At 42.7% G+C, this 22,555-nt stretch overlaps 1 protein-coding gene across 1 annotated transcript; it reads right to left on the bottom strand.

Annotated features, from left to right (window-relative positions):
• Window positions 1–987: 987 nt before the first annotated feature.
• Window positions 988–21,170, bottom strand: CHKA (choline kinase alpha). The gene is made up of 12 exons (XM_072336952.1): window positions 20,699–21,170; window positions 17,969–18,080; window positions 10,869–10,922; window positions 7,798–7,911; window positions 7,082–7,215; window positions 6,718–6,822; window positions 6,293–6,351; window positions 4,761–4,848; window positions 4,095–4,203; window positions 3,522–3,628; window positions 3,122–3,203; window positions 988–2,426 (listed from the first exon to the last, which is right to left on the bottom strand). The coding sequence occupies exons 1-12, from the start codon at window positions 21,037–21,039 to the stop codon at window positions 2,367–2,369; spliced, it is 1,365 nt and encodes a 454-aa protein (XP_072193053.1). The 5' UTR covers window positions 21,040–21,170; the 3' UTR covers window positions 988–2,366.
• Window positions 21,171–22,555: the final 1,385 nt, after the last annotated feature.

The following is a 22,555-nucleotide window of genomic DNA, read 5'->3' on the forward strand; positions in this document are numbered from 1 at the left end:
TAGTACTGAGGTTGTAGAGTAGAAGACATCAGCTAAGAGGGGGTGCTGGCACTTAGGCTAAAGACAGTCAACATGTTTCCTTCTAGGAATTCATTTATTTGCTTTCTCCTTTGTTCTCTATTTACAACTCAGGAGGGAAGATTTAGGTTGAATATCAATCAAGGGGAAGTTCTTCATACAGGGAGTGGTGAGGTGCTGGCACAGACTGCCCAGAGAGGCTGTGGGGTGATGAGTACAATTCCTATGGAAGGCCTGCCTCAGACCTGCCTGAGACATGCATAGACAGAGGGAAAGCAGCATTGTTAGCGAAACCGTGTTTCAGAAAGCATTTTCAAAGAGGGCTGCCAAACAGTCATGCTAAGTTTATCCTGTTAGTACCCTCAGTGCTGGGGAATGGGGGTTTGCTGGCATCGCTTATACTAGAAGCTTCATTTTCATCAGTTAAAAGCAGGTCCTTTTAGCAGCATCTGGACTTGCAAAGTGATGTGGACACTGAGTCAATGATTCCTGACATAGACACAAAAGCAGTAACATACATTAAACTAAGCCCTCGGCCTCATCAATTACCCAAACATTCATACTACAAAAGCTTCACATAGAGTGCCAGTAAAACTCAGAACATGCTCCCAACTTTTAGCAGCCTGGACGCTGCCCTGTTAACTGCTTGGAGCAGCCAGCAGGACAGAACACTTCTTAAACATGAACAACCTGCTTACCTCTAAAGGAACACGCTTTAAACTGAGCTTCACTCTACCTCTCATTACTTGCTTTAACTTCCCTTCTTCCTCAAGTGTACCATTAGTACTCACCTATATAGTGACTGCAAAAGGTGCATTTAAGTAGAACTCACACAGCATCAAGCCTCAAGTTTAACTCCAGCTTATCTTAAAGGCGGAACCAAAGTATTTCCAGCACAGATTAAGGCCAGAAACTGCAGCTGTTTTACCCTGCGGATACAAAGAAGACTTAAGAACATCAACTGCGATCTTTTCAAGTGCTTTTTATATTTATTATAAAGCATTAATAATTGTGTATGCAAAATGACTCTCTGTACTAGAGAATAAAGCGACAGCTTTTACAAGTTATGCAATACAGTACATGAAATGCTGCACATTTTCTTCGACTGCTTGGAACAGTATTTGCTATACAAACAAAACAAAAGGGTAGACTTAAAAGTTTATTATTTATAATACAGTGTGTTAGAAAGCACAACAAATGATGTTCAAAATAAACGAGTTCCCAAAGGTCTAAAGAAATCTTCCGATGACATGTACACAGATTATACTCAAGTTTCAATATACATGTTATTGTTCCCCACGAGACGCCCCACTTTACTGCATTGCTGGAACATGATGAAAACCGGAGGCACAAGAAAAGCGCCTCCCAAGCCATGGTAAGCATTGGATGGGCAGAACAATGACTTCCTCAAGTGTTCACTGCAGTCTTTGGCTCTACTATTCCTTACAGCCACATACTGAGGCAACACCAGCCAAGAAGAGAGACGGGATCCAATTTGGAAGTCTTGTCAGTGTCAATCCAGCTGCCTGGGGAGTAGCTAGAGTCATTCAAGGCACTCTTCCCAGTGCTGACCGCCCACAGAACCCCCTGTGCTGGACGCAGCATTTTAAGAGACAACCAGGCTGGACTAAAGCATGTTCTTGGAGGATGAGGAATGAACGGTTGAAGACAAACTCCTTTGGAATGTCCAGTTCAAAGTTCATTCATACTTCACAGGCACACCAGCTTAAGAGTGACATTCATGCATATGCAGATAACACTTGAAAGCAAACGGCTTCAATGTGTTTCCTTGCTTTCTGGCTAAAGTGGTGTAAGGTTTCAGCAGCTTTGAAGATAGTGTTCACGGGGCATGTTGAACCTAATCTCACAGTAAGATTTGAAGCCTACTTCACAGTGTAACAGTTGTCCCCTTTGCTTTTCCATCTCATTAAGAGGCAATGTCTACAATGTATCACCTTTACAGCTGTTCTGCTTACAACATTCGCCATCATGACAACAAACCCCTAGAAAACATACAGTAACACTGTTTGCTCTGATGCAGGTGGTATTGACACTTAACTGTAAGCTTCTCCCAGAATATAAAATACCTTCTAGATTAAATTCTAGATTAAAAGGATTTTAAGATATTGCACTGTTGTATTTTACTTTTGCCTCTCGATCTCATTCCACATACTTATGAAACTGTAAACAAGTCATTTTTTATGCAGTCTTCAGTATTGTACTCCTGCCTTCCAAGGAACTGGAAGTCAGTGACACCTTCGTTACAGATACAGTAGCCTAAGCACGGTGAAAGTTCTGTCCAGCTGCCCTCTTCGTACAATAACCAACAGGCCACATTCCTCCCACATTCATACTTGGAGCTTCTTCTTCTGATCAAAGTACACATCGAATCTGGATAATGCATACTCCTGGAGAAACAAGGAATCCATCAACCCAATGAATTTGTTCTATTTACTCGAGATAATCTCCCCAAAGGTTTTCTTGCCTCTAAAATTCCCTCCCATCTTTTATTTCAACCAACGCTGCTGGCTGCTGCCACCAGAACTCCAGGGAGGCAAAAAAACAGGAACTAAATAAGTCAAGATTTCACCAGGAATGGTTTGGTTTCTGCAATGCTTTCTGCAAGATATTCAGCATACCTTACAGTTATATCACCTGCCAGTACCCTAAACACCTTGCATCAGTTTATCTGGAAAGAAAAGCTAACGGGCCTTGATATTGTTGAACAATAAGAACACGTTATACGTATGCTTTGCAACTACTCGCTTTTCCAATTCACACTTACTGTCTCCCTCTTGCAGGGGATCTCTTATTGCAGTAGAATCACTTCACCACCAGGCAGTCACCCCACTGCAAGGTCTGACATGCACGGCTAGTCTGGCTATGGTACAATGAAAGTCATTTCTGCAGTTCTTAGAATCCAAGGAGTTACCATTACAATGGAGGAGAAAAAGCTGGTAAAACATGGGTGGGGTTTTTTAAAACTCCACTTGGAAGTTTCAAGTTGCACTGAGCAGCCATTTCACTTACTCTGATAAGGTAACACAGGTTACTTATGGCATGCATCTTTAATTCAATGAAACATTAATAATAAAGAACTTACCAGGTAACCAAATTCAATGGATGAGATCTTTGCTTGTATAATAGACCACAAACCCCAGAAGAAGTGTGACGCAAGGGCAAACCTGGAATGACAAGACTGTATTTACTACAACACCCAACCGAGTGCCAACCGAATTCAGCATCCTGATAGAATACAAGCTGTAGCTTGCAGGTGGTGGCACCTTTTCTTCTTAAAGCACGGTAGTGCACAAAATTCCATCAGCTTCCCTAATATTTTATTTACTTTGCTATATGCACACCACACATCTAAAGCTTGCAGCTGACAGGATTTTCTTCACCATATAGAAACTGCTTAGCATCATCTTGGCTGAAGTTTCTCTGAGGTACAGAGGCGAGTTATCAATGCAAGTTTCACGATGGAGCCAAGAAAGGAGCATTACCTATTAACTTCTAGCAACATTTCTTCTTCTAGTTTGGACTTCTCTTCATTGCTCAGATTTTCAAAGCCATCTTGGAATGCAGACAGGTAACTGGAGATAAAATGAAGCTAGAAAGCAAGTAATCAAAACAAGTTACAAACCTGTCTCAAAGCAGATCTGCTTCTTTCAGAATTAGGCAGGCTTTTGAGTATGCTGCTTTTTTTTCCCCAAACACTGACAGTGCCAGAGTTAGATTAAAGGCAGTTCTACTAATTGCTTGGAAGTCTGGTTTAGGAAAGGACAACAACTGACATTTTGCTACTGCCAACTAATTTCACAGCTGCACTCCACGACTACTGGACTTCATTTCTGTGGTGCATAGTGGAAAAAACACACAGTAGAAATTCTACTCCGAATGGCTGGTCATGGATTTTGTTCAGTTTTAAAGCAAAAGTAGTCAGGATTATAGGAACTACTATACCTGGGAAGTAATGGAAGAAAAATGTTTTGGAAAAAAGCAACTCTAAACTAGAACTGGAAAGGAGAGTCTGAAGATTGTAGACAGCGGCTTATTACTTATTCTGATGTGCCCACCTGTTGCTTCTTTGAAGGATACTTCAGAACACTAGCTTTGAAGAACGGATACTTCTCATATGTGTAGTCATACATCCATTCACAGAAGTGATTCCCAATGTCAAAGCCTCTGAAAAAGAGATAGTCTTTATTTGCACACCAGCCATTTGCTCTTATTTATATTATTAAGCTCTTGCTTAATCAAGTTTAGAAGCACAAGGCTACTTAGTAGAACACGCTGCAGTATTTGCTAAAGGAAGGAGTTCATCTGTCATTTCTCTTCCACTTCTTTGCAAGTCACTAAAACCAAGTAGATAAGATGGGCAGCTATCAATAAATTACCAGCTACATGTCGACAGATAAAATACTCAGATAAGCAATACACCTTAGCACTAAGTCAGATACATCTAGCATCAGCATTAGTATTACTTCTGTCTGCAGTAAGTGAACAAGCTCTCCAACCCAGCAAGCTCCAGCATCTGTGACCATGTTTTCTCTCTGCTAAGCCTACACCCAAAGCTGTCAGAACCAAAGCTGTTTTGACTAGTTACATCTGTTGGCCACCACTAAGGGCAGAACACAACTCATTGGGAACAGACATAACCAGCAGCTCAACACTTGCTCTCATTCTAGCCTTCAAAATGCAATACATCTTCCTGCCCAATAGAAAACAAGAAAATGACTTACCGGTAATTATAGCTGCTGTATTCAAAGTCAATCAGCATCAGCTTTTGTTTTTCTGAATTCTCTCTGCCTTCTAGAAGCAAGATATTACCTAAAAATGGTAGGAGAACATAAGGTAAGGTAATGTTAACGTATACAGCATACTCAGTCACAGCGAAATTACAGAAAAGCCACACTGTGTCTTAAAAAAATGCTGCTGGGATAATCTCAGTTATCCCTCACATCTACACAAAAGAGTGATAGGAACAGCCGAGTTGCAAAGTTAAGATAAATACTATAAGCCTTGAAAACGCAGAAAGCAAAACATTTTTCTTCTGTACAGGCAGGGAGGTAGGTCTGCTCCCCCAAGGCTCTTGCTTCTCCAAGACAGTGCTTAGCCAGCAGCTAAACCAGGTGACACCATTAGCCTTGCTGAATTGCTTATAACACTGGAGGTCTAAATTATGCAACACTTCTCATACCTGCACAGCACCATCATTGATCACACAACACCTGGGACAGGAATTGCTTTTCAGCAGCCTGAAAGCCGTGGACACGATCATTTTGCTCTTCTATGTGGCACAATAGGTACCTCAGAAAAGCTCAGCCTCTCCCTGTATAAGGGAGATTGTTTTATCTGCCTTTCTAATCTCTTTATCACAGTAACTTATCTAAAACATATAAGCTTGCCTGCAGTCAAATGATAGCAGTTTTACTACTGGTAAATCAATTTAGGTGTAATCCTAATTCCTGCTATATTCTGCCCACTACCCATGTGTTGATCTGTTTTCATGTCAAATCTAATTCACCTACATTTTCCCTATTGCTTCAAATACTCTCCCTAAGTCTTGAAAATTTAGCTTTCAAAGCTTGTCCGAACCCTCTAGTATTCCAAACTCCCCTAGTACTGCACCTGGCCACACCTGCAATGAGATCCTGAATTCTACTCCTATTGAGATAGCTCTTTATTCCTCATTTCAGTGCCTTTTTCCCCTTGTGCTCCCTATCCCTGTCCTTTGGGACAATCCTTTTCTAGGCCCATTCCTCAGCCTTTGTTAACAGTGCTGGGACACAACAGCCCCACATGTGGTCCTGGTATAATATCCTTCCAGCTCAGCCTAGCTTACCCTCTGCACAGGTAAAAGGACATCCACATGCAGAATGTAGCAAGCCAGCACACCTCAAGCCCTGCCTCTCTCTTGTCTCCACTTAGACCATTCACATACTTTTCCAGCATCTTTCTTTCAAAAGGGCTAAAGAACATCCTATCTCACTTGAGGCTGTTGAAATAGTGCTAATAGGAAACTCACACCTGTACTAACAGTGCTTACGTACACGCTTAGCTTGAGTTATGACACTACAATCATTCTCTTCATTAGCCCAGACAGTTAAGTCAATGCATTTTGCCCTGCTGCTGCTGCATACTGGACTTGCACAGGCTGTTCCCTTCAGGTCAGCTGCCAGGGCAGTACCTTAATAACACAACTACCTCCCAGAGAGCAAACAAGTGACTGGAAAAAGGCTCAATAACGCATCACTGAACAAGGCCAGCTTACCTTCCTGGCAGTCATTGTGGCAAAACACAACTGGTGATGAAGTAGCCTCAAGCATAGCTCTAGGAAACAGCAATAAAAGAGACAGTAAGTAATACAACACTAAGTTCAGTTACACTTCTAAGTAAAGGATGGGCTTCGTTGTAAGAATTTGAAGTGCTATTTATTTCTAGCAAGAGCCTAGCAGGTTTTCTTTATTATGAGCATAAGATCAGAACAGAAGTAGGACTTTATTGATCAGCATCTGATTTAAGCAAGTGATTTTATTAATTTGCAGTAATACTATGCACAGGTTGACTACAGAGCCACAAAATCTCCAGCTTGTAAAGTGAAATGAATGTAGGGTATTATGCTCTACAACGTACTTCAACAAATACACAAATTGATAATAGAATTGATAACTAGAAGATAGTTGTAGATAAGCCTACCTTAGATTTTTCATTTCCTGGGCTAGGTTGTAACTGAGGAGCTTGTTCAGTTTTCTAGTTTTGGATTCTCTAGTAAATTTTATCCTCAGCACTTGATTTAGATACCTATTAAAAAATAAAGATAACAGTACAGCGCTTATGGCCAGTAAACAAACATCTTTCCACATTAACATTAAACTTAACTAAAATCAAGGAAGTTTAAAAAATAAAGGCTGAAGAAGTATCTCCCCATCCCGCCAAAGTAATTTAAGATCATCAGATAACCGAGGAATGGCCTTTGAGTACTCAGTCAGGAAGAACATCCCAAATATCAAGTTTATGACAAGCCATCTTGTTCACGTACTTCAAATAGTGTATAACTTACTTTTCCATTGTCCCAAACAGCCACTTAGGTTCTTTATTAAATGGCATTTTCATGCCATGAAATACTGCCATCTTCTCGGCTATTTCAGCAGATATGTCAGGCAAGCTTAATTCTTCAGTACTTAGTTTCCTGCTCTGTAATAAAGTACAGTATTCTTTAAATACAGTTAAGTGAGAAAGATAAGCACAAGAAGGAGTCAGCACTTAAGCAATACACTTTTCCTCAGCCCCCCAGTATGAAATTAAATTGATAAACTGTATTTGAAGAGCTGAGTTAGCTAGCCCAGCTTACTTATGACTTAATCAATTCTGCTCTAGATCAAGACATGGGGAATATCAAATCTCACACCAAGAATACCCTCAAAGCAGACCAAGTATAAATATTTAAGGACATCAAAAGCATCTGCACTCACTGCTTTTAAAGGGAAGTGTTACTCTATAGCTTCCAGCGCTATGTTTGGTATCTAACAAGCTTTTTATCTTCGTTTATTAGTCTCTGCTACAGCTGAGGAATTTTTAGATATCTCTCCCTGGCAAGAGCCATAATTGGGCTCTCCAACACCCACTGTAACTGTATTGAATTACAGCTAGCACTTGCTGCAGACTGCCAAGTGTTCCATTCCCACATCCCTGCTTCTCTGAGCAGTTCAGAGACCTTCTTGTCACGATCAATTAAAACAACTACCAGCCCACTTACTAATCACAAACAGGACTTACGGGAATGAATTCCTCTAGTCTCCCCTGTGGAAAGATTCCATACAGCTTTGGGCCAAGAGCTCTCTCTGCAAGAATAGCAAACATAACACTTTCCAAAACCATGGCTTCTGCCCCCTGAAAAACAAAAATTAAATATATATATATTATATATATATCAAAACATGATGTGATGCCTCCAGAAAAGTTTAACAAGTCTCAAACTGGGGAGGAAACAAGTACAGTTTGCATACCCTTACACAGGCCAGCACAAAGGAAGACTGTGCAAGAACCAAACTATTCTCTCTTCCCAAAGCTGTGGGAACTCTGCAAATTTACTTCCTGAAGGAGTTTATCCTACTGAAATGCATCACAGGAACTATAAATATTATTCTTAGTGACTTTAACACAATTTGGAGCAGTATCTCATGAAAAGACAGTTTAATCATGCAAGCAAGTGAAGCGAGTGACCAAACTAACCAGCTTTTCATTCAGAAGAATGAATTAGGATTTGTTACTACTAAGCACGTTTTAGGCCTTCCTTCTTTATTTATTTATTAAAAGGAGAGAATAATTTAAACTCCCAGTAAGGAGGTGACCATGAATAAACACTCTTCCTTCACTACGTCCAAACATACCTCAGCCTTCATGAGGTTTCCTTTACATCAATAAACTCAGCCCATAACAATCATAGGCCAGCAGGTTTTTTATACAAAGTATGTCTCAAAAACACAGTTAAAGTCACTGAAGGATGGCTTTCTTGTTAGATTATTTCTACAACTGAAGCCATAAAATAGATCTAGCAATCAGGGATCCAGCTGCACTTTGCATTCAAGATGTTCATGAACTCTGCTGATATTTGAGCAGCTCACCTCAAAATCTGACCCATGATACTAACAAGTCTGAGTACAAAAGCCCAAAACAAGGAAAGCTTTCAGGCATTTTGGACTACAGAGCCTTTTGTATGACCATATTCACTGCAGTCTCAGACAGCAGATAACCCTTTTTATTCGGGTTCTACTCTTCAGCAATCTTCAAGCAGTTTCACAGCTAATTTTTTTTTAATTGCCATCCTGTAACTTGCTGCACTGATAAACTCTCAGGAACGTGCAGCAAAGACTAATAACCACATTCTGAAGTATTAACTTCAATAAAAAGTGAACAGCCCATCGAGGAAATCACTTAAGAGTTTCAGGTTTACTGCATTCATGTGAATGCAAAAAATCCATACCCTCCACTATTTTTCCACACCAGCTGAGGCAGAACTAATGTGCCAAAAAGACACATGATATCATTTCACGTGCACTTCACTTCATAGATGTGGAAGTTCTAAAGCCTAACACCAAGCATCAAAAAGAAAAGCAAATGATGTAGGTTACTAAACGTCTACCCCAACACCAACAGATACTGAACTTGTGTGTTGCTGGTGCAACACCAGGGTGTTTTTAAAGCCTCACCACAGCAATTTTGTTGGCTGTGCCCACTAAGATGTTACCTTCTTGATTTCACAGCTCATTAAAGGAGAATTCAGGATACTTGGATAACTGTGAGTGCCAAATAAAAAGAATGATTTTATAAGTGAAGAATAATTGAGATATTTGATCATCTGTGAAGATAACCTATAAATCCCCAGTCCTGCAGATGCACTTTCTGCAAGAGAAGTATGCTTCTTTCCCTGAATTCAAGCTTAAGCATTCCTTGAACACACCTACCTTTATCCCACCATTTTATCCTAAGTCAAAGAAACTTTTGTAGCCATCAACAAAATCAGCTCTAGAACAGCTGACAATCCTAGTGTTTTCCTATAGCCCTTTATCCACAGATTACAACCCCAAATCAAACTTTTAATAGCAGAGTTCAAAGGGGGGCATGTTTTTCACTCATCCTATTCCCCTTAAATGCATCAGGAGTGGCAATCAGAGAGATTACCATATACCTTTTTGGTTACTTTTGTTATGGGTCTGTCTCATCCTGATTATCTATGACAGTTGAAAATGCAGAATGTTAAACTAACCCACAGCTATGCTTGCAAGTTTCTAAACGTTGTTTCAGCAGTATTAATAAGAACAGCTGCACGTGTCCATCTGCCTCGAGATAGGAATATGGGTAAACATTACCCAAATGCAACAGGAGAACATTTGAGTTCAAACGCTCTCAGACATGGCACTTAAAAGACAAAGGTTTGAATGGAGTAGCAAAAGAACTCGTCCTGCCATAAGATCGGTCACTTGAGAACAAGGGCAGCTCCTCTGACTTCACTGAAATTTCACCTGGACTTCAAAAGTAGGCATTCAAAAACAAACACTTTGAAAGGAGTTTAAGTTGAGTTGAGTTCTACTCCCCAGGAAAACACTTGAGCCGTTTCAGATTCTCAGGAGGCAAAAACAACGCAAGAAAAAAAGCAGCATTTAAACTTGAGTAATACAGACTCCTCCTTAATCACCACCAAAACTGAAAGATGACAGTACAAATGATAACGTGTAAGAAGCAAACCATCTGGCTAACAAGCTGCAATATTACCCTTAGGAGAAACACTGCCAAGGTAAGAAGTCTGAGCTACCAAATTCTGTGCAGATGACTATAAAAAACTGCACTCTGCCAGACACTGTGCTGGATGAGCAGAAATGGTTCCAAACATGAGTAGTATAAAGTCTGCAGAATGCTGATGATCCAAGCACAATGCTAATCAAAACCACTCTGTGTTTAAAAGGAACTCCCCAGCTCCGTTTACTTTCCCCAGAAGAGTTAAGTTTGATTGATCATAGAGTAGGGATTAGGTAGAGTTCCGATTCTCCTCTAGCACAGAAAAAAGAGCCCTGCTTCAGTAGTTACACGGGCAAGAATCGGTACAAAATCATCTATATAGAAGTTGGAGAGTTAATGTAGAATACTTAAATATCTCCAAACTATGCACAGACGCTCCCATCACTGCATCACTTTTATGAGCAAATAGATGTGTTTTCTTCCTTACTTTCCACACTTTCTAACAGCACAGCCCAGGCAGCAGGCAGGCTGACTGCTGGTTCAGAGCAAGCAGACTCATGGTATTTCCCTATTTCTAAAGTTCTGTTAAGTAAGCAAATTTAATCACTTACTTGCAAGTCATTTTCCTTTTGGGACTGTTCTGATTCTCCTTTATTACAGGACCTCTATGAATGAGAAAAAGCAAACACAATGAGAAGATGAAATTTAACATGATTAACCTGCAACCACCAGAACAAAGGGAGTCGAAGTGCCTGCTACAGTTAACTAGATGTCTCAACAGTGTCTTGATCTGTGACAGCTACAGCACTAGCATCCACCTGACCTCTGACCACAGTATTTTTTCCACCAATTCCAAAACCTTTCAAAAAGGATGTGCCACTGAGACCAGCCCACTCCTGTCAACAGCCCAGGAGATGGGTTTCAGGTGTTTTTGTTTCCCACTATTTCAAAAGTGCATTTCAATGCATCACAAGCTTAAATATATGCTTTTAATTAAGAGAAAATTAAGTCCCTCTGAACGACATCTGGGATGACATTCGTCTTGCAGCTAAAACACTTAAGAGATCAACTATGTAAATTACATGAAAACTTTTGCAGGACTGTTGGTAAAGCTCACAAAGCACTTGTAATTACCCAATTTTAAATGTTTTTTTTCTTTTTTTTTTTCCCCTAAACTCTTTTGGCTGCAGTTTCCTTATTTACCATATACTGTCCAGGCTGTTAACATGCACATAGCACTCAGTATGCAAATCCAGGATTTATCTTCAAATGAAATGTCTGTGTAAGCTAAAGATGTATCAGCAAGAACTGCAATAGACAAGCAAAGCTTTAACCAACTCCGTGCAAAATGTATTGTGCTATGCTTGGTGACTGTCATTAGAAAGCAGCTTCAGAGTACCAAATCACACCCTCAGCAACCCCACCTTCAATGGCACATGCTTTTAATAGAGCCACACATTTCAAATTCAAGACATAATAAAAGCCTTGTCCTTTAAAAGTCTGAAGGTAAGGAGAAGAGAAAGCAAATATTTGCTTAGATTTAGCGACAGTTTGTGGCTGCTACTTATGTTGCAAATCCACCATAGACTGTTTAAACCAGACTGAGTTTAGAGGCCCATGAAGGCAGCCTGCATCTCCACCCTCTGAATGAAACGTGTGATTCACAAAACCGTGTGCGTACCTTTCTGTTCCAACCTTCTAACATGTCCAGAACGGGTGGAAATATGAACTTAACAGGATACAGTTAAGCAACACCAGCTGTCTTCAGTACAATACAACAAGCTAACGATTTACACAAGCTATGCAGTTACATTACTTCAGAAGCTATAGAAGAAGTATAGTTAACATGAATAGATGGTCTTTCAGCAAGTACCTCCCATTCCACTAAGATACTAAGCTTAAAACGAGACAATATGAAGACTACTATTAGTTTATATTCCTTTCAAGGAAATTATAATAAAGTCAAAACGCGTTCACTAAACGCTAAACGTGTAACTACACTTTAAAGCAATTTACAAAGAGCTTCTCTGAACAAGCATGGCCTACATCAATACCACTATTGCATCTTACAGATTTTTTCTTGAACAGTCAGAAAGTTACTCACCATCCAGGAGTCTTTCCTGATTAATGGTGCTCTCAGAATGGCTCAGTTCATCAGAAGGTAAGCAGATTAGGCTTTCCCCTGGAACCTGAACTGGTGGCCGCTGCTTTACAGAAGGCACGTGTAAAGAGCTAGCCAGTTCTAAGGAGTCCACCTCAAATTAGCGTCGGAGATATCCTAACGGCAGCCACTGTGCCATTAGAAGGAGGCAGTTAGGGATCTTACCGCAGAGTCATCAGAAAAGGAGACTTCTGCAGCACCCCTTCCTCTTTTCTGTTCCCTCAGCATACAGCATTAGTGTCCAGAGGAGGATGAATGCAAAGTAACTCGCAAATAACTTGTAGATAGGAATGGGAGCTTGGAGAGGATCAGTCTTCACAAGTGGCCATGTACTCAGCCTAGAGCTAGCAAAGTCTCCAGTACATGCAGTCAATACGAATGAAGTGAAGCGGGACGCAATTTCACGTAACAGAAATTTAAGAGTTAAACTCTTTAAGAGTTCAACGGATGTTCAAGCACTAGGGTTTGATTTTGTCCACGCAATCATCTATGAGAGAAGCAGCTCAAAGCCAAACATCTCAAATCATGAGATACCATCGCATAGATATTCGCCTACATAACCAGCTTACCCCCTTGGCTCAAACATTACAAACTTCAGGTGTTGTTTCTTTCTCTTTTTAACCCCACGCTCGAACTTACACCCAGTTCTGGGAGCTATTTACTTTCATATCAACGAGGAGATTTTATTTATTCAAATAGGAGAAGGATTAAATAACCTCTAGAGGTTTTTAAATCAGTCCTTCCGAACAGAAATATCAACTAAGAATGGGCACGTGCTCAACATCTCTGAGAACAAACCACTTAAATATTTGTTCAGCAAATGCAGAAATCTCGCTAGGTTTTAGTTGCAGCTAAATGCACAGACAACAAAAAGTCATATATAGTCTACTATGAGGTTCACTGTTTGTGGAAATTAATTTAATGCAGTACATTTCAGGTACGAGATCAAAGTCCTAAAAGGGGAGACACTCTGCATAATCTGTGATTAGAAGACAACCAGATTGTGTTTACACACCTGGCAGTTTGATGCAGAGAATGGAATTCTTCCAGCATTTTCTCCCTAGCTCCCCATATTTATTTCTTTTCTAATCAAAAGACAAATTCTATTTAAAGAGATGCTTGACAGAAGAACTCTGTAGAGCGGGAGCAATTTGTACCTTTTTTTTTCCCCCAAAGTAACAGCAAGCTCTTCCTGCAAATGTAAAACTTATAAACTAACTCCACTTCTCTGCACATGCTCTGCTTCAGTTGTTTCCAAGCAGGTATAAATCATCGTACTGCAGTATTTTCAAATCCCAAGAAATTACAACACCACAGTGAACTGAACTGAGAAGTTATGGAAGCAGGGGAAGCTTTTTCTAATTCTAGAAGCTGGCAAAGGACATTTATTTGAGCAGGGTGGGAATGCAAACAGTTTTAGATTCAGCAGCGACTATTTCCGCTCCCGAGAGCCTACCTGCCTTTCATCACTGATCCCCTGCTAGGCCTGGAGAAACACAGTAATTAGAAAGTCCTTGTATGTAAACACATGTAGGACTTGAAGTAGGAATTCATGTTCAAAAGCCACAAAGACTTCTCTAATCCTCTTCATTTCAAGTTACCATTCTCTTGTGAGGGAGCAGAGGAAAGGAAGGGGCGATATTTTGAGGTTTTGTTATTGCTCGAAACATTCAGAAGCACAGACAGTAGCTGGTGCTACTTAAGCCTTATTTTTAAACATTGACATCCAGTACTAAAGAAAATGAAAGCTGTAGAGAACGCTCCAACTTCAGAGATCTCATACTATACCGTGAATCGTGTCTGTCACCTGGAAACCAGAGTGCTCTAGGCACGATCGCATGGGCAAGCCTGCAGCAGAGAACACATGCATATACAACTAAAGTGGTACATTACCCCCAGAACACCCTTAACTCCACCCAACACAAATATATCCCCGTAAGAGGTGTTTGGTTTCTTTCAAGCCGTCTGCCAGTGCCAGGGATTTGTAGTTACTCCATGCTACAAACAGACATGGACACCAACAACCACAGAAGACGTTGATAATTACAGTTACACAGCAGTCTGCATTTTATTTAGTTAAAAAAAATAAAATAAAAGGCAGCAAGGCAGGTATGGAAAAGGATTTGCCACAGAACAGTGGCGACCATTTATACTCATTCTGCGTCTGCTCATGGAGAAACTGAGAGAGCAGAGATGTACGTTAGGAATAGGGCTTGTTTTTCCTCATTTCTATGTAAGATTTTCTTTTAGCTATTGCAAATTTAACAGAGTCCCAGTGAAACAGAGTTCAAGGTTCTTTTGACACGTGTAAAAGAATGGGAATCAATCACCATTTTACCTTTCGATAGGTGATCTTCAAAGAAATCCACCTTAATTTGGGCTTTTCTTTTGTTGGCTCTAACATATGCTGAGATCCTATTGGTATTTCTAGGAGGTGGGAATTTTTTTTTCTTTCTGAATTGAAGTAGAACCACTATAGCAATCTGTATACGAGATCCAATCTTGAGGTCTGAGCATTAAATGGAGAACTTCTCGCTTTAGTCGTTGCAACTGAATTTAGCCAAGAGTTCAGGTCATTTTGCAATGAGGAAGTCGTATTGTCAGTGCTCCTCTTTAAATTTAGCTACTCAGCTGGAGCGAGAATAAGAGAAGCAGATTAAGACATTTCCCTTTTTCCAGTGGGTGACATATCTGCATTGTGCCTCAAACATTTGAGTTTTAATGTGGTTAGTACTTTTAACCTGTCACAAGCACAAATTCTTGTCTTAAAAAAAAAAAGGTTCTGCTCAAGGATATACTCAAGAGAAGTCCTTGATTTTTAAACATCCATGCCAGTGTGACCATTGATAACAATGGCCATGCTAGTTCCATTCATCTCCCCCCAGCTCCCCCCAAAACATTCATGCACACACACAAAAAAACTGGCTTGAACATATCAGTTATGACAGAGGAAGGCACAAAGCCTTCCCTGCGTGGCAGCTTTAGCCAACTGGCATGGCTTATATTGGATGAGTTTCACATACTGACATTTGTGTCTTCCAAGATTCATCATAAGCAAACTGGGGCTATTTTCAAACTGCAGAAAAGGTTCCTTTCAAAGGTGGCTCAAAGAAAACGATGGCGTCAGCGTTATTCACTCAAGTTAGTTCAGAGGACCTACATTTCACTTCTACTCTATTCAGAAATTTTACTTTAATTGGTCAGCTATATCCATATCAATTTGGTGCAGATTGCTACAGATCCGCAGTACTTACAGGGACAATAAGAGGAGCTGATATCACTGCTTTGTGCTCCAGTTGCAACAGAAAACAAGATGGGCGGGAGTTGAAACATACTACAGTGACTCAAAAAGTAAGTGGTAACTACTAAGACCCAGATTCGGTTAAAGATAAGCCACTGAGAACTCAGTCACCATTTTAGCATTAAGGTCTCAAAACTCAAGCGGCGTCCCTTAATTTCTACAGGGCTTTAAACTAAAGTTAACTAACACACTCCCTTATGACAAGAGGCTTGTCATAAGATTCTGCTTAAGCCACGCTGAAATCCATTAGAATATTAAGTTATGTTTTCAAAATACCCCCAGTAAAACAGTTTGCTTATATGTTAACTTGCATTTAAGGTACAGGGGCTGGAAGAGACAAATGTTTGTTGACAAAAAATTGTGAACCTCAATGCAATCTGAAAGTTTTACCTTGGGACTTTCTCTGCTTACTTAACCTTTAGTGAACTGCACCAACAAGAGCAGTCATTTCACTGCCACTACGGAAATAAAGGAAGTTAGACATCTCAAAAGATCCTTCAACACCAAGAGCAGAAAGGTTAGAAAGTTATGAACACACTTTCAATTTTCAAACCAAATTAGTGCCCTGATTTTAGAGCCTCCAATTTTGTTGATTTCTTCAGCAAATAGGGGCATGGAAAAGACAAGTTGAGAAAAGCCCTGAGGGAATAGAAGGGCGACCAAACACTAGAGTCTACTTTTCCTTTATAAAAGAAAAAAGGGTGATGGGGGGGGGGAACACTACATTTCGTCATGCTCTTGGGCAACAGAAGTTCTATCACTACATTAAGCTCTACAGCCCACGTTCCTACTGATGGCTTCTACATATCAAGTCAGTACTGCATTAAAGCCATTAATGAATAAAAATGGTATCGCCAATCCTAGTCTCTTTAGAAACAGTTTCTCCAGGTTTTTGTGGGTTTTTCCTTGTCCCCCCCCTAACCCAGCCCCCCCCCCCCCCCCCCCCCCCCCCTTTATTTTTGGTTTCTCTTAAGCCAAAGTACTGATGATTTAAACTGGAATTGATCCACTTTTACACACTTGTTTAACTTTCCCATCACACATATGGTAGTGTAGCCAAATGCTCCATGCTATTTCAAATCACTGGAACCTTTTACATTAATTCTGGTAAAGTCTACATCTCACGTTACATAAAAACACTTGAAAGCCAGTTAAGTGACAGCATCCAATGAGATTTTTGATGGTCAGCTTGGGCAAAGCAGTAGATGCAGAAAGAATGGACCAAAATTTCCAGAACAGTGAAGATCCTGCAGCTATTGGATCAGTTTTTCTAAAGCAAGCGACTATTAGAAAATCTCACAAATTAACAGCTAATGAAGCCAGGTCCTCTATGTCAAATAGAAACGACTGTCAACATCCAAACATAATTTTATGAAGCTGCCATTTTTCGTAAGGCTGAACACTTATGGTGATTTACTGCAGAGTAATCGAATGTCTAGCAGAGATGGATAAGATCTGCCATACAGCCCTACAGTAATAGCCTGTAAGCTTTAGAAGAAATCATCCCTACTAAATTTTCCTACAGTTTTGAACTGATTTGCCAACCGTTTCTCTTAAGGTTTGACAAATTTAAATGCTGTTTATATTTTACTGTTTTTTTACTGACAAAAAAAAAAAGGAATAGCACGAGAGTTTGATAAACATCTTATTAAGCTTTTATGCTGGCTATGGGGCACATCAAACACTTGGGAAAACGTATTTTGGAATGAGATGGCCATATGGCATTGATGTTTGTGCATCATCTTTAGTAAAACACTATAGATCATGTCTTCCCATAGCACAGTTACCCATGAGGTCTTTAATTAAATGCTTGAGCACTGCGTCAGTTAAGTTTGACAAAAACTAATCTCAGTCGTAAGCCCTCCTAAGGTTGAAATCAAATGCTTAAGTCCTCTGCAATCTTGCTAGTTATGCCAGTCCTACATCACTACACAGAAGCAGATTTTAATAACGTTTCTAGAACACCACAGTCCAAACTTAACACCATAAACAAAGCATTACTGATCAAACGGACAGCAAATGAGTCTTCAGCTGATAGACGCCAGCCAGGATCTGCGTAGAAAGGAGTGTAAGTTCTAGACAATAACGAACTATAAAGAGCACTGCCTTAAGCTAGCCATCTACCCCGCTGCCACCAAAACACATGCCCAAACGGATAACACAGCAGTGTGTCACAGATGAAGATCTCCAAACACATCTCAATGAAGCTACAGTAGCCCTCCCGCTCCCAAAGCGCTCCATGGACTCACCATCTGCAGGATTGCACCATATAAGCGCAGCAGAACTTTCCGTGGTTCATCTGCAACTGTCTCAATGGAATCAGGTAGCGAGCACTGAAACAGCATGTTGCTGAGGCCACCTCTACAAAGAGAAGGGTATGGATTATTCGCTAATCTGGATGAGCGTTCACTTGCTATGCAATGGAGACACACTAACACACCTTTTACGACCGATCTACTGATCTCCATCTTATCTGCCCTCCAGCCACTCAGGGGTTACAGACAGGTATGCTGACATCTCATGTGATCAGGGAAAGTGACAGCACCTGTGTTTTACAGCTTTACCAGAACAAAGCAGTACCTCCTGGTTTCTGCTAGTCAAACGTCAAGAACAGTCTTCTCAACCTGCATTTTCCCTACCACATTGTCTTCTTGCATTATTTCCATTGCTCCCGGTATGTTCATTAACAACATTTCTGCAACGTCACAGTATGTTCTGAGTTGAAAAGCACCCACATCACTACTTCCTCTTAGAGCAGACAAAAAGTACTGAAACTTCTGGTTTACTGTCAGAATAGAAATGCAAATAGCATCTACAAAGAAAAAAAGCCTTGTCTATCACACCACTACCATCACCTTTCAAGAGCAGATATAGTCCAAAAGTAGCAGCTAACAGAAAAGGGTTGAGGAAGCAGAGATACAAAAGCTTGGTAACTGTTACCAGCAGCATGCTACTTCATCACCTTCATCAATGTAACTCCAGCATCTAAACAGTACTACCTGCGTTGTAGCTTGCAACACCATTGCAATGCTGTTTCCCCCATCACCCAAAGCACTGAAGTACAGACATTTAGTGACACCCCACAGGGAGCTCTGAGCCCAGGAATGCAGGCAGATCTAAAACACAGCGGATAAATGACAGCTCTCAGTCCCAGTCTGACACTCACCTTAATGCTTTTATCAATGATTATTTGGGTTCTCTTACAATCTCTCTGGGAAGTCAGGAAGACTTTTCAGAGAGAGCCACCAAAGAAATGGGATGACTTGGTATGTATCTACTGGGAGGTGCCTGACAGAATCGGGGCTGGACTACAGACTGAGAGCCAATGATTGAGAAGGGAAAAAAAAAACCAACCTGAGAAAATAGGGTAGAACAGCAGCTGCACAATGTGCTCAAGAAAGCAGACAGAAGAGAACCAGGTGGCTTGGCAGGCATTCAAAATGGGATGTTTAGGGAAATCGTATGAGGTAACTGAGCCACAGAGGTGAGCAGGTAGGAAAACCAGACAGATGGAAAGGGTATCAAATGAAGATCAGAACCCAACCGCTCCGAGGCAATCAGAACGTTGGTTAGTTCTACCAGCTACACTTCTGGCTTCAATGAAACCGTGCCAGACGGCTCTTTGAAAGATTTTCAAGGCCCTGAATGAAAACATCGCTATTTAAATAGCAGAAATAAACACGCAGGATTTGTTTAGTTCTTCTCTCCAGTAGATCTTATGAACCGAGTTACTGTCTCGTCATTCATGCTGCTTAAACGTACCCTGCCTGAACACAGTGCGTGGAAGTCCAGAAATTCCTCTCTTGGAGCCCCTCCAGACAAACAACGGCAGCGAACTACTCAGGCTGAACTCCATTCAACAGAAGCCTCAGCAGCTTTACGCACTCCAGAACTCAAAAGCTACCTCTAATCAAGGACATTAAAAGGGAGCCTACTTCAGACTACCGAAGGATAAGCCCTTCCACTAGGGTCACCTATTTGCAATGCCATCCATCCAGGATCACAGCCACCGCAGTCAGGTGCACTCATACCTGTGTTCTGATTGACTGCTTGTCTTCCTTTGCTCTCACAAAGTATGAGCCAAATCACCACCAAATCCCACAGTTTAACCCACTCTGAAACGTCAGCCCATCCTTGGGCCATCCGAGCCAGATTTCAATGAATCGCTTGATTTTAAATATGTTTAATTGTACAAGCCAATCACACTCACTTTGAAACATCAGAGACTGCCGTGACCTTTCCATGATGATGGATAGCAAGCTTGGCAAATTCACCCACCAGTTCCCTCAGAACTGGTGCATGGATCCCACTGGGTCCCATTGGATCCCACTGGGTCCCATTGGATCCCACTGGGTCCCATTGGATCCCACTGGGTCCCATTGGATCCCACTGGGTCCCATTGGATCCCACTGGGTCCCATTGGATCCCACTGGGTCCCACAGCCTCCTGCACCTTCAGGTTCTTGAGGCAGTCAGCTGACATTTACCAACTGCTTATACTTTGTTATTACTAACAGGGGGTATTTACACAAGGGGGACTCGAAGGAAACGATAAGCAGTGCTGTCATCTGATACAACAAGCGCAAACACCTCGGGTCTAGTACAACGACAGAGCACCGGGACACCGACCACCGGCACACACACACACACACACACGAAGATTACTTCATTAGCAAAGAAAGAAAAGACAAGGATCTCGCACAGCGCTCCGAGGACACCCCCGTTTCCATCTGCCTCCCGCAGCTGTCATCGCGCTGAGTCACGAGTGCCCATCGCAGCAGCGCAGCGGGGCTGGAAGGGACCGCGCCGCCCCACCTTCCGTAGGACGCGTCCCACCGCCACCCCCCCGTCCAACCCGGCCGCCCCATCGCAGCGGGTTTCGGAAGGGAAATAAAGAGCAAAAAGGAAGAAAAACGAGGAGATTGGAAAGAAACGGCGCGGTCCCCCGGGAAGCGGCCCCGCCCCTCCGCCCGCACTGACCTGATGGGGCTGATGCGGAGCTGCTCCTCCCGCAGCCCCCGCCAGGCCCCCGGCAGGAACTCCTTGCACCACAGATAGGCCCTGCGCCGCGTGCGGGGGTCGAGCGGCGGCTCCTCCTCGGGCGGCGGCGGCGGCGGCACGGGGCAGGCCGGGCTCACGGCACCGCCGCCTCTGCCCGCCGCCGCGGGGTCCTTCCCGTCGGGGCCGCCGTGGGACAGCGGAGAGGGGGGCGGCCCGGCGGAGGGGAGGACGACGCCGCCCCCGCCGGAGCCGGGGCCGCAGCCCAGGAGGAGCCCGAGCGGAGAGGGGTCGGCCTCGCCGTTACAGAACTTGGTCTTCATGGCGGGAGGGGCCGGCGGCGGGCAGGGCCGTTGGGGCGGACGCACGCGACGGCTCGCACACTGTCTGTCTAATCCGTCTCCGCCGCTTCCTCCCCCCGCCGGCGCCAGCTGCGAATGAGCCGCGCGCCCCCGCCCGGCCCCCCCTTTTATAGGCAGCGCGGCACGCGGGCCCGCTCCGCTCACGCTTTCTTCCCCCCGCTCTGATTGGCTCTCGGCTCTCAGCTCCTGCACGCAGCGAGGCTGGGGGAAGAGCCGCTGAGCGGGCGCGCGCCTCCGGTCGGCTTCCGGAGCGCCCTCTGATTGGTGCTCGCCCACCCGGGAGAAAGAAGGGGCGTGCTCGGGGCGCGCCGATTGGCCGCTCCTCCGTCGTCCTGGTAACCGGCGCGCGCAGCTCGGGGCTGGGGGGGATTAACGGCACCGTAAGCGCCTCCAGAGCACGGCGGGGTTATGGCAGAGCCGCCCCCGAACAGCCCTGCACCATCCAGCTTCTTGCTATGGGCCACCCCGACACGAGCTCTGCTTTAAATACTCCAACTATGTGCATTGCAAAGCCACTGAAAACTTGGAAGCATCTCGTTCTGTGTCTTTCTGCTTCCAGCACACTCACCTTTTCTTGACACCAGTCTAACTTAAGCTCCTGTAATGAGTCCTGGTTTGATACCTATCTGCATGCAAATTAACTCTCTATGCTTGTTTCCTAGAGGAAATGGCTAGGGCAGTTTGCTCAGCACGTCATTTACTATTGTAACACTATTAGTAATCAGTAACTTATTGTTACTGTAACTCGTTGCAACTTATTGCTGAGTTTACAGAAAGGGCGTAACTCGCTTGAAAAACGTTCAGAATGTTTTACAACAAACGCTGTCTGTCCTCTGGGGAGCCACAAGTGTGTACAGCGTGATAAAGGCAAAGGACACGGCAGCAGAGGAACACGTGATGTGAATGAAGGTGAGTCAAAAGAAGGGCTTGCAGACCCAGTTCATCTAAAGCCATAGCAACACGTCAAGAAAGGAATTAAGCACAAACACTCCCAATCTAAACAGTTAGAACACTGGAATCAGACTTGAGACACTTGATCACATACTCAGCAGCAACTGATCCCTGTTTCCATCTCTTGGGCACCAGAAGCACCTCGTTAAGTAACGGTGCAATATCCTACCCAGTGGATTGGTCAATCAGCCTGCCATCTTAAGTACTGGGAAAAGGCAAATGCACCTTCATGTTCCTGATGTCACATTTCGTACCATAGCAACCAAGCTCCATTAGCACACATTTTTCTTGTAGATAGCAAACATAGGTTCCGTATTGATGTTCCACTTTTGATTCCACTTAACAGTTTCATCAACAGCAGCACCTAATAAATGAGACTCATTAAAAGAATATTCCTTCAGCTGCCCACATCCCCTGGATCCATGAGCTTTAAAGCAGAGGAAGTAATGGTGAGGTAAGAAGAGTGAGGGCACAGACAAAACTCTGAGTGACTAATTACGCTGCAAGCAAGGAACAATCTGAACCG

Source organism: Excalfactoria chinensis, chromosome 5, assembly GCF_039878825.1.
Source record: "Excalfactoria chinensis isolate bCotChi1 chromosome 5, bCotChi1.hap2, whole genome shotgun sequence".
In the NCBI taxonomy this organism is placed as follows: Eukaryota; Metazoa; Chordata; class Aves; order Galliformes; family Phasianidae; genus Excalfactoria; species Excalfactoria chinensis.

Coding starts and splice junctions, on each gene's coding strand:
- CHKA (XM_072336952.1), bottom strand. CDS start 21,039: ATGAAGACCAAGTTCTGTAACGGCGAGGCCGACCCCTCTCCGCTCGGG. Junction 3,629..4,094: donor ATCCTTCAAAGAAGCAACAG/GTGGGCACATCA, acceptor CTTGCTTTCTAG/CTTCATTTTATCTCCAGTTA. Junction 2,427..3,121: donor CCATTGAATTTGGTTACCTG/GTAAGTTCTTTA, acceptor TTGTTTCTCCAG/GAGTATGCATTATCCAGATT.